Genomic DNA, 12,052 nt, shown 5'->3' with positions numbered 1-12,052 from the left:
ATTTGTGGAAGGAATAACTGTATGGGCATGGTACTATGCTGCGTGGGGCATGTATTCCCAGTAAGTTACAGCTTTCTCTCTACCTTCAGTGGCCTTACCAATATAACATCTTCAAAAAAACAGATAATTAGACTTAAAAAGTAAGGAACCTAAATAAACACAAACATATAAAGGGGAAATATATGTCACGTAGAGCTTTATTTATTAAGCTTTATATCTGCTTTTGGGCTTCTATCTTTTTGTTCCTGTATGTGTTTTAATCCCATTCAATCTAATCTTTTCTTTTTCTCTTTAGGCTACAAAGTCCTCTAAGAGAAGACCCATATACAAAAAAAAAAAAAAAAAAAACTTTTTGAAAAATAAAAATATACCATAATCAGCACAGTGCTAGGTGAAGATGCTGTGGAAATACAATATAAAACATGAGGGTCCCCAACCTTGAGGTAACAAAATTTTTCATCAGAACTCCACAATAAGTACTTGTCTACAGCAAATGGGAATATGAGACTTAGACTGCAGTCCCCATGTGGATGCTCTTTTGACTTTAAGAAAGTTACCTAGACACAGCTCTCTGTGGTCAGGACAATGCCCAGCTGTGAGACATCAGCAACACATTTACCCAACTACTTCTGGGAGACTAAATCAGCACCCAAATAAGGTATTTAGATAGAGCACCACACATTCTATATTCCTTCTGAGCATTGGTGGAAGTTCTTAGTTAAGAGAGAGAAAAGAAGAGGAAAAAAGAAGAAACAAAATAAGTGAGAGATAATCTTGTTGCAGCAAACCATTTCTCAATTCTGCAGACTAACTATGTAGCACTCTTCTGCCCAGAACTATTAAATCACTACTTTTACTACACCTTCTGTTCTTTTTAATATTGCATATGTAATAATAATAGAAATTGTAGTGCCTTCTTTTGCATTCTTTCTCTGCTGTACTCTTAGAAATTAGTCTTTATTCATCCAAACTGACTCTAATCTCAGGGAACAGGAAGAAAGTTCTTTTTTGCCACCATAAACAATGAATTAGAGTCTTCAATTACTCATTGTAAATCTAATCCTTGTTCATCTGATCTAATCTATCTTGAAATCAGGCAAAATTCTATCATATATTGTAAGAATCACAGTTGTAAAGAGTGGCAAAGTATGATTCAAACCTGTTTCTATAATGCACTATTTTATCTTAAAGATGAAACAAATAGTAAAAAAAAAAAAAAAAAAAGAAAGTTACCTAGACCTTAGATTCCTTATCTGAAAAAAATGAAAGTGGTTACTGATACAAATCTCCCATGCAGATACTTTGTGTTCAAGGAGGGGGAAACAGCTAGCACAGAAGTCATGCTAGTAATCCCAGCAATTCAGGAGACTGGTGCAGGAGGATTGCAAATTTCAGGCCGGCCTCAGCAACTCAGTGAGCCCCTCAGTAACTTAGTGAGATCCTGTCTCAAAATAAAAAAAGGACCAGTGATGTAGCTCAATGGTAAAGTACCCTTGGATTCAATCCCCAGGGGGGAAAAAAAAAAATGAGAGGCGGGGAGCATAAATAAATTTCCATGCCTTAAATGTAGGCTACACATAGTGACTTCCTTCCCGAGCATAGTGGGGAGTGGTAAGGTGCAATGAGTTAAACGTGCAGCAGAGCAACCTGGCGCACACTACTTATGGTGCTCATTTATAAGAAACATACTCTGGTCTTCATCACCAGCTCCTAGCATAGAACTCCTAAAACCCTTCTAATTTCCTAAGCAACAGAGGTGCTAGAAAAATATTTTCTAGTAATATTCGGTGGTTGACCCTCGTTCCCAACACAGACCATTTCTTGGGTGATAGGACCATCTTTTTCCAGATAAAGTGACTCTTTGTGGGCTCCTGGATCATTATTGGTCACCAGAAAGACTAGGCATGATCAGAAGTGTGGAACTTTCAGCCCCGCTCCTACCAGGAAGGAGAGAGGGACTTGAGATTGAGGAAATAATCCATTGTACCTATGTGATAAAGCCTCTATTTTAAAAGAATCTCAGAACTTTAAGGTTGCTGAACCCACAAAGGGTGGGAGGGCACAGCAGCTCAGGCTCACTTCCCCATGCTGTTCCCTATGCATGTCTTCCATCTGCCTATTGCCCTATATCCTTTTTAATACTTTGTGATAAACCAGTACACCAAAGTAACATACTTTCCTGAGTTCTGAGCCACTCTAGCAAATGTTCAAAATGCAGGACCAGGGGAAGCCTCAATATACAGCCAGTTCCTCAGAAGTTCTGGAAGCCCAGACTTGAGAATCGCATCTGACTGAGTCTTTAACTTATGGAATATGATGTTTATTCTAGGAAGACAGTAAGAGAACTGAGCCGAATTACAGGACACCCCAATGGTGTCCACTGGAAAAATACTATGTGTATGGGGGGAAAGCCCAGACATATCTGGTGTCAAAGGTGTTGTATGGAGGGTATAATAGAAGAAAACATTTTTTATCATCATACTCTACCTCAGCTGATGATGATGAAAGTTAATATCAATAGTGATAAATCATGTAAATAGCATATTTATTTGATATAATGAAAATAGCACTTTGCTCCTAAAAGCCCCCAACACTAGTCTTAAGAAAAAAATATCAGCCAGGTACAGTGGTGCACACCTAAATTCTAGCAACTCAGGAGGCTGAGGCAGGAGGATCACACATTCGAGGTCTGCATCAGCAATCCAGTGAAACCTCTCAGCAACTTAGTAAGGTCCATCTCAAAATAAAAAATAAAAAGGTCCCGGGATGTGGCTCAGTGGTTAAGTTTCCCTGGGTTCAATTCCCTATACCAAAAAAAAAAAAAAAAAAAAAAAAAATCCACTTATTTGAGGAATCTAGAATAGTCAAATTCACAGGAAAAAAAAGAGTAGAACAGAGTTTAACCATGGGCTGGTGGGAGGTGAAAATGGGGAGTAGCTTATTGGGTGTAGTTTCTGTTTGGGACAATAAGAAAAGTTCTGGAGATGGATAGTAGTGATAAATGTATCACACTGAGCATGTTCTTTTTTTTTTTTTTTTTTTTTTTGTCTTTAGTTGTTGATTGACCTTTATTTATTTACTTATATGTGATGCTGAGAATAGAACCCCAGTGCCTCACACAAGCTAGGCAAGCATTCTACCAACTGAGCCACAACCCCAGCCACTGAGCATGTTCTTAATGCCACTGAATTATACACTTAAAATTATTAAAATGGCAAGCCAGGCATGGTGGTGCACACCTGTAATCACAGCTACTCAGGAAACTGAGGCAGGAGAATCAAAGTTTAAAACCAGTCTAGGCAACTTAATGAGACCCTGTCTCAAATACCAAAAATAAAAGGGTTTACGATCTAGCTCAGTGGTACAGTGCTTGCCAAGCATATGTGAACCCCTGGGTTTGATTCCCAGTACTGCAAACATATATATATATATATATATATATATATATATATATATATAGAGAGAGAGAGAGAGAGAGAGAGAGAGAGTGTATATATATATATATATATATATAGAGAGAGAGAGAGAGAGAGAGAGAGAGAGATGGCAAACTGTAAGTTACATATAGATTTTATCATAATTTTTTTTAAACTAAGGAAATCTGAATGAATCATGAACTTGTTAACAACTTATCAACATTGGCTATTAAAAAACAAAAGTACCATATTAATGGAACATGTTAAGAATAGGGAAAATTGGGCTGGGGATGTGGCTCAAGCGGTAGCACGCTTGCCTGGTATGCATGCGGCCTGGGTTCGATCCTCAGCACCACATACAAACAAAGATGTTGTGTAACCCGAAACTAAAAAATAAATATTAAAAAAGTTCTCTCTCTCTCTTAAAAAAAAAAAAAAAAAAAAAAAGAATAGGGAAAATTGGGTGTAAGGTATATATATATATATATATATATATATATATATATGGGAACTTCCCATACTATCTTCTCAATTTTTCTGTAGATTTAAAACTGTTCTTTAAAAAGTCTGATTTTTAAAATTCAAGGTTCATAAAGACTGATATCCCTAACCCACCTCCTCCAAAAACAAGAGAAGAAAAAAATACTTTTCAAATCAACAAAAAATATGAGCAAACAATTAGAAAAATTAATGCTAAGGACATGAACAAGCAATTCAAAATACATTAAAATGCTAAATGGAAAGACATTCAGATTCACAGGGATGGACAGAATAAATGAGATCATGTACTTATCATGCTATCTGTTATATAATGAATGAAGCTGTTAAAATATAACAAGTAACCAAAGAACTGAATTTTTTTTTTATTTTATTTTTTTTAGTTTTTGGCGGACACAACATCTTTGTTTGTATGTGGTGCTGAGGATCAAACCCGGGCCACACGCATGCCAGGCGAGCGCACTACCGCTTAAGCCACATCCCCAGCCCAAGAACTGAAAATTTAAATAACAAAAATATATAGAGATGTGTATGAACTATGTATATGTGTATATGTATGTAATCTGTATATATGTAATCAGGTTGGGAAAGGATGAGAAAACTTATGATGCCCAAAGTTGGCCAAAATGTGGGCCCTTGAATAGGGAATAATTGCTAATTAATCTGGGTTTCTTTGGGGGATGATGAAAATGTCCTAAAATGCATTATGATGATAATTGCATACCTCCATGAATATACTAAAAAGTGTTCAATTTTATACTTAAATGGGTGAACTTTGTGATTAGCAAATTGGATCTCAATAAAACTAATTTAATAAAAGAAAAAATGTGGTCCTTTAATTAGTTTAATGGTAGAAGTGTAAATAGGCACATTCTTTTCCAGAAACATTTAGCCAGTATCTTCTCAAGTATAAAATAACAACATGTGTACATATACCCATATTTCATTACACACACGCACACACGCACACACACACACACACACCCATTCTTTTGACTACAAAGATTTCTGTATATGGATATTCACTGCGACGATGTAATAGAGAAAAGCTGGAAATAGTCCAAAAGTCTATCAATAGGGCGTTAGTTTAAAAAATCATGGAAAATGTGACATGTATATATGCTGATATAGAAAACTGTCCAAAAAATAATATTTGGTGAATTTTAAAACTTGTTAAAAGGAAAGAATTAAACCAAGTTAGAAATACTTAATTCTGAGATCTTCTATTTATACTTCAAGGGGATTAAAACTGCATGCAAAATTGTGTGTGCATGTATATACGTAAGTATATTTTCTAAGAAAAGCATCCACAGCTTTTACTGAATTTTAAAGAAACATGTGACCTTCGAAAAGGGTTACTAAATAATCACTAAAAAACCTCCTAAGATACTGAATATCTGAGGAATGTAGTTAAGTTATACCCAAGAGAGGAAGCCTTTGGGGAGGAAAGAAATTCTCCCAATTAAGCTTTTAAGAACATACTAAATGCCTCTACCACAAAAACACAAATTTTTATCCCAAGACTCCTACATCTAAGGGTGTAAAGGGAGTTATTCTTCAGTTGAGCCTATGTTCATTCACCTGTTAATTACAAACCTCAACCAAAAATTAAAGAGCAAAAAGAGTCTTCAAATTGTATGACTACTTCATGCTTAAATTACAATTAAAAGTAAGAACATACCAAAGCAAAGGGAAACAAAGTAGTAGTGCCGCTTGACCCAGTAGAGGAGCTGATCTGCATGATAGCTAGTACTCACACATGTTAAGACAAAGGTCCAGGAGTTAGTGGTGACTTTTTTAAGATAAGCAAATTAAAATAAGATAAATAAATCAGGTCTTATATATAGTTTTGTGAGCAAAAACAAATCTCTTTAGGCAGATGAGACAAGAGAAGTCTAATATTTTTGGAATTCATGTTATATAGTAAATTAATATTTTCAATATTACAATCATTTTAGAATCAATGGGACTTAATAAAGTTGGAATAAATAAGTATAAAATAGCAGGGATACTCTATCCTAAAATAAAAAATATGCCTTAGAACAGTATTTCTTAATCAGAGGTAGTTTTGTCTCCCTGTAGGACATGTGGCCACATGTGAACACATTTTTATATCGTCGGGATTGGGGAGGTGCTGCTGGAATCTTATGGACAGAGTCCAGGGATGTGGTTAAACATCTTATATCCTCTGCTCTGTTCCAAAATGTTGATGGTGCCATGTCTTAGAAACTCAACCTTCAAGTAGGCTAGGGGACCACTGAAATCTACTTTGAGATTATCACAGAAGTCCTAAATCAACAAGGGTTTGTTTATTTGTTTAGAAATACTGACACCCTGTCAGTAGCATGGGAAGTATTGACATCCACAATTTTCAAAGTGTTATTCTAAAGACAATAATTGACTCTTCAATTTATCTACATTTTTGAAATAATACATAAAGTTCTGAGACAGGCAAAAACTGATTTCTGAAATCAAAGTGGTTCCTTTGGAGAGAAAGGAAAGGGAGAGAACACAAGAACGACTTCTGGAATGTTCATAATTCTGCATTTCTTAATCTGGGTAATAGTTATATAACTGTGCTCACTTTGTGACAATTCAGCAAGGGGTATACTAATAATCTGTGCACTACTCTATACAGATAACACATCAACAAAAAAATGTTTATTTTTAATGGTATATATTCATACCCTAAAAAGATGAACATTTTGATCCAGAAAGCTAAATTAATATCAACTACAAAAGTAAAAGTGTTTTGTTATATAGGCTGCCTTCCAAGAATTCAAGAAGGATGACACCCCCAGAAAGCTGTAAATAGCATACTCAGCACTCCTGCAGCATTCAGCTGCACACTCAAGCCACTATATATCCCTTGGCATCAATCCAAAACTGTGATAAACACTAACAAATGCGGTCCAATTTATTCCATGAACAGTTTGTTCAGATTATTCTCCTAGTGTTAAACTGTGAACTGTTATCAGAAAACAGACTTTATCAAGTAAATGATGGTTTCTCTTTTCTAATGCCACAAATTCTCAAATCTCCCCCAAATTAAACCCTTCTTGGTCCCAACTCCTCAGGATTTCTCCATGCTTTTTCTAAAAGTACCCACCATTGCCTCTCCCAATATCCACCTTTACACTTCACCTTCACTCTCACACACACAAAAAAATTCATATTCAAGCTCAATTCAGAGACCTATCTTCCCAGCCACATTTGTACCCTCTCCCAAGACTTCATAATACAATCCAAACCTCACTACCCTCAAACTCCTAAGATCCTCCATAAATTCCCTGCCCAACACCACCACAAAATCAGGGCACATGCTACCCTGTTCTTTTAAATCCTCTTCTACCACAGCTTTGCTTCTGCAAACATTTCTACCTCCCTACTCAATAGCCACCACTGTGACTATTATCTCCAACTTTTCTCTTCCCTTTAGTCTCCTGCTTTCCTATAAGATTCATTCCAATCTCACCCTCTCCCCACAACTGCTGCTTTCTTCTTTACGAACCCTTCCTAAGGCCCCAGAGCAGAGATGGAAAGTTACAGAAAGAGTATGAAGGAACTTGCTCTGTCCTATGTGAAGTTATGAGTGAAGGTGGCTCAAGCCTCAAGCAAACAATGCTGTGCAGGGACTACAGAGTCAGACACTGGATTCTGAAAGCCAGTCCCACCACTCACTAACAGCAAGGCTTATACTCTGGTTTCTCTCAGATGGTATAAACCTTTTGCCTTTACTAACAGGAAGGCTTTGGAAAAAGCTTCCATTTCTCTAACTGCAAGATGGGAATAACAGAAACAGCTATCTCATAGTGTTATGAGGATTCAATGGCTAATGACCACTGAGCACTCTGCTCAAACCCAGCATGGTAAACTCTCAATGACTGACAGTTTGTTTTGGTCCGTTGCTGGGAAGGAGGAATAAAGGGAAGGTGAAAGACACTCTAACTCTCTCATTAATGCTAAGATTTCTGTAAAAACTCCCTTTGGGGAACAGAAGAAGGACAATAGGCGGAAAAAAACTCTACAGATTTGTGGATATCACAGATGTTTATCAGATCCCCAAATTTTTTGTTCCCTCTTTCTTATCCTTCAACAATGTGGATCAAGAAGCCTTCAAAGAGAAGTCCCTCCATCCTGAGAGTCACTGGAGGGAATGAAGTAGCAAAGAGTACACTTTATTACTAAGTCGCATTCCTTGGGGGTCTGAGAATTGGAAAGGAAACCTCCAAGTTCCAATCACATTTCTCTAGAGAGACGGAGGAGAGCACTTCGTAGTAAAGGGAGATGAGAGTAAGTGCGAGAAACCCTAACTCCTCGCTGTTCCAGCAGCAGAACACCAACTGGTTTCTCCGGGTGGGGACGGAAAGGGAAAGCGCTTCGCCGCGTCTCCTGGGGCACAGGGCTTCTCCGGTGCGTTCCCAGGAGGGATGAGGGGAGGGTCTGTGCAAAGGAATCCCCCATCCCTACAAGGCGAGAGGGGCCCGGCAGCCCGCGGGGAGTTTGGCTGGCTCTCTGCGGTCTCCTCACAAGCTCATCTGAGGCGCTGGGATACTCCAGGGGCACAGGGATCTCCCAGAGGTTCGGCCATCACTGGACCCCTCCCCTCAAGACCTCCTGACAGCCCACCTCAGCTCCCCGGCCCCTTCCCAGAGTCTCCCGGCAAACGCAGAGTCAGCCGGAGCCACCGAGTCTCCACACGGGCCTTTCCCCGTCCCTACTGAGCACCGCGAGCCGACGCGCTTACCTGCTGAGACGGCAGCTCCACATGCAGGGCCCGCGCGGCAGAACCTGGCGGCAGCGCGGCGGCCGGGCCCGGGGGCGGCGGCGGGACCGGGCCCCCGACCGACGCTGAGGAGCTCATTTTGACCCAGCGGCCGCCAGGCGGCGGGACGGGCGCTCCTCCCTCATCAGCCGCTGCCTAGTCCCCACGACCCTCCGAGCCCCTGCTGCCTACAACCCTCCACCCGAGAGGCAGGACGGCTCTGTCCCCGCGCTGGCCGCTGCCTCTGGCTAAGGAAGAGCCATATTACCGCAGTGCAACCCCCTCCACCGGGCTGAGACCTGGCCCACTCATTGGTTCCGTTCTTACAGGGGCGGGACCCAACGGCAGCGAAGGGACTTGCTATTGGGTAACAGGTCAGTCCGTCGCCGGCCGGAATGGGCTGGGGGCAGAGGCGCTCCAGGATGGCCTCAATTGCGTCTGTCAAGCCGGGATGAAATTTGGGGCGTTGCTTCATTTTGTCCTATTTTTATTGGTTCTTTCACTAGTAAGGGGCGGAGCCTCCTGGGGTGCTGCAAAGGCCATTGCTCAAGATTGCTGCCAATTGTCAGAAAGGAAGAGGGGCGGGGTCTTGATTAGGTAGAGCGCGCGCCTCAGCTCCGGAGTCACGTGCAGAAGGCTGGAGCGTCACCTGATTAGTGAGAATCAGTCTTCTGAGCCACTTCCGCCCTGACCTAGTTGTCATAGTAACAGGCCTCCGGTAGAGGGCGGGGACCCTCTAGGCTAGAGCAGAGTCATTGCAGGCTCCTTAAGCAGTCTTTTGCCGAGGTGTTATAATCAACGTGCGAAGACGAAAAAGGAATGCTTTATAGTTTAGCAGAGAGCTACCACGCAGGATGAATGAAACCAGAGTCCTGTCAGGCAGTCCCACCAGTCTTTCACGACCAACTCTACCCTCGAGTCCACGCCCCTCCTCGCACTCCACTAACTAGTACTCTGGAGCCAAAAGGTGTGCCAACTGCCCAGAACGCTGTTTCATCTGTACCGATGGGTTGCTTCTGCTGTCCCTGGAAACCCTTTGCTACTTTTCTTTCCCTAAAACTTGCTTACCCACCAAATCTTTGCTGGGACCTTGAGTTAGAAACCTTTCCTATACCATAGTCCTGATTATTCTATTGCATTGTTTGGTGGTTTGGGGTTTTTGTGGGATTTTGTTGTTGTTGTTTCTTGGCGGGAGAGGGTGTGCGGGGGTGGGGGAGTGCCAGGGATTAAATCCAGGGGCGCTTAACCACTAAGTCATACCCCCAGGCCTTTTTTTTATTTTAAGACAGGGCCTCGCCAAATTGCTGAGGGCAACTTTGAACGTGTGATCTTCCAGCCTCAGCCTACCGGCCAGCTGAGATTACAAGCTTGTGCCACCTCGCCCAGCTGCCTTGTCCTTTAATAGGCATGTTTAACACATACTACCAATCGCTACTCTCAATCCCGAGCGCCCCCCCCCAACACACACACATACACACACACACACACACTCTCTCTCTCTCTCTCTCTCTCTCTCTCTCTCTCTGAATCCCTCTAGCAAGAAGATATTTCCTTATTCATCCCTAGATTCAGTGCTGACAGAGAATAAGGAATTGTTTTTTCGATGTAAACAAACAGCTCAAATGCCTTCTCTTCCATGAAGATTTGTTTGATCTTAATGGTAGAATCTATATGCAATTGCTTCTAAAATAAATAGCACTGAGTCATTCTGCAGGATACTGATGTGCCTTCTCCCCCCAGACTGAATTCCTACACCACCTGGACTGATGTAGCAAAAAGAACACAGTGCTTTAGAGTCAGACACAACAGAAATCAGGCACTTTGAGAATCTTGGCTCTGCCACTCTCTAGGTAACACAAAAAGCCCATTTCCCACTCTCAGTTTTAGTTTTCCCATCTGTAAAATAGTAATAGGGTTGCTATGGGGTATAAGTAAGTAATGTATGTCACAAGCCCCTGTAACAACTGACATATAATAGATGCATTTAAGTTTTGTGGGTTTTTTCCCCAGTGGGCTGAGGATGTAGCCCCGTGCTAGAGCACATGCTAAAAATGTGTGAGCCCCTGGGTTCAAACCAGAGAACCATAAAAAAAAAAAAAAATTAAAAAGGAAAACATACTATCTGAAAAACACCTTGGATCTAATCTCAGAGCTGCATCACACAGATGTCATCGCCTCCTATTCTGAATCATGGTGGGAGCCTAGGTTGTGTGGTCAGGTGTTTGTTGAGAAGAAAGTAGTTATGAATCCCAAATCTCAATTTAGTTCAACTCTGTGGTGCCAGGATCTGGTGGGATTTCACAGAAAATACGTTTCTGTTTCTAAGCTGTATTCATTTCCTGAAGCCACCAAATTAAATTACCACAAAACTAGATAGCTTAAAATGAATTTATTCTTTCAGGGTTCTGGAGGCCAAAAGTCCAAAATCAAGGTGTCAAGGTGCTTTCTCAGAGGCTCTAGGGAAGAATCCTTTGTTGCTCTTCTATCCACTGGTGGCTCCAAGAATTCCTTGGCTTCTGTCTACATAATCTCTTCCCCTATCTCCACATGAGCTTCTCTTCTTCCTGTGTCTTCTTTCTCTTATAAAATATTTGTTATTGGATTTAGAGCCCACCCAAATAATCCAGATTTCATCTTGAGATCCTTAATTGAATTATATTGGCAAATACCCTTTTCCAAATAAGGTCATATTCACAGGTCCCAGGGGTTAGAACAGAGTGTGCCATCATTCAGCCGACTGTACGAGTTAAGAAACTGGGCCTAGAAAGAGTGCACAGAATTACTTCCTCCTTTAGGAGGATCCCTTGTGAATAGTAATTGACACTCAACAAATGTCCAAGAGAGCTTCTCTATGTCAAACCTTTTGCTAGGTGCTGGGAAACCCAAATCCTAGAGGAGCTGCCCACTCCTTGTTTGAAGATCCGGTAAGTATACAAAAAGTGATACTCCAGTTGCTCAGTGCTGAATTGGAAGGAAGCCCAGGGGCAATGGGAGCCAAAAGAAAAAATAGTTGAGAGTCAGATTTCACAGTGGAGTGGAGACTGAAGGATCAATTCTCTCTACAAGATTTTATTGAGGTTCAACTCTGCACAGGCTGACTGCTGGTTGCTGGAAATGCAGGCTTCAAGTACACAACCCAACTCAGACATACTACAAAAATTAGAAGACCTGGAACTCCCACCCCTGGAGACATGGGGAGAAATCAAATAGCCTATTGCCTGCAAAACATTCAAGAAAAGGTTATAAACTATCTTGTACATAGTAAGTGTTCAATAAACATTACTTGTCATTATTTTCATATGGCTTATTCTAAAAATGTTTACATTATTTGGATTTGAATCTATTTTATTATATGACTATTTTAACATAAAAC

The 12,052-nt window shown here is 40.7% G+C and overlaps 1 protein-coding gene across 3 annotated transcripts in view; it reads right to left on the bottom strand.

The window, feature by feature from the left end:
• Positions 1 to 9,077, bottom strand: part of Uvrag (UV radiation resistance associated) — a 330,605-nt gene extending 321,528 nt beyond the window's left edge. The window contains exon 1 of one of the 3 annotated variants that reach the window (XM_046442008.2): positions 8,662 to 9,077. In XM_046442008.2, coding sequence (XP_046297964.1) covers positions 8,662 to 8,778 — 117 coding nt within the window. In that variant the 5' untranslated portion in view covers positions 8,779 to 9,077. The remainder of the gene's footprint in view (positions 1 to 8,661) is intronic. The other 2 variants (XM_046442007.2, XM_046442005.2) reach the window with 2 other exon arrangements.
• Between the last annotated feature and the right edge of the window lie 2,975 nt (positions 9,078 to 12,052).

This window comes from Marmota monax, unplaced genomic scaffold, assembly GCF_021218885.2.
Source record: "Marmota monax isolate L192 unplaced genomic scaffold, Marmota_monax_Labrador192_F-V1.1 WCK01_AAM20220418_F8-fsc00068, whole genome shotgun sequence".
NCBI classification, from domain to species: Eukaryota; Metazoa; Chordata; class Mammalia; order Rodentia; family Sciuridae; genus Marmota; species Marmota monax.
The sequence above is the reverse complement of the archived record's forward strand: the minus strand, read 5'-3'. Positions and strand labels throughout refer to the sequence as shown.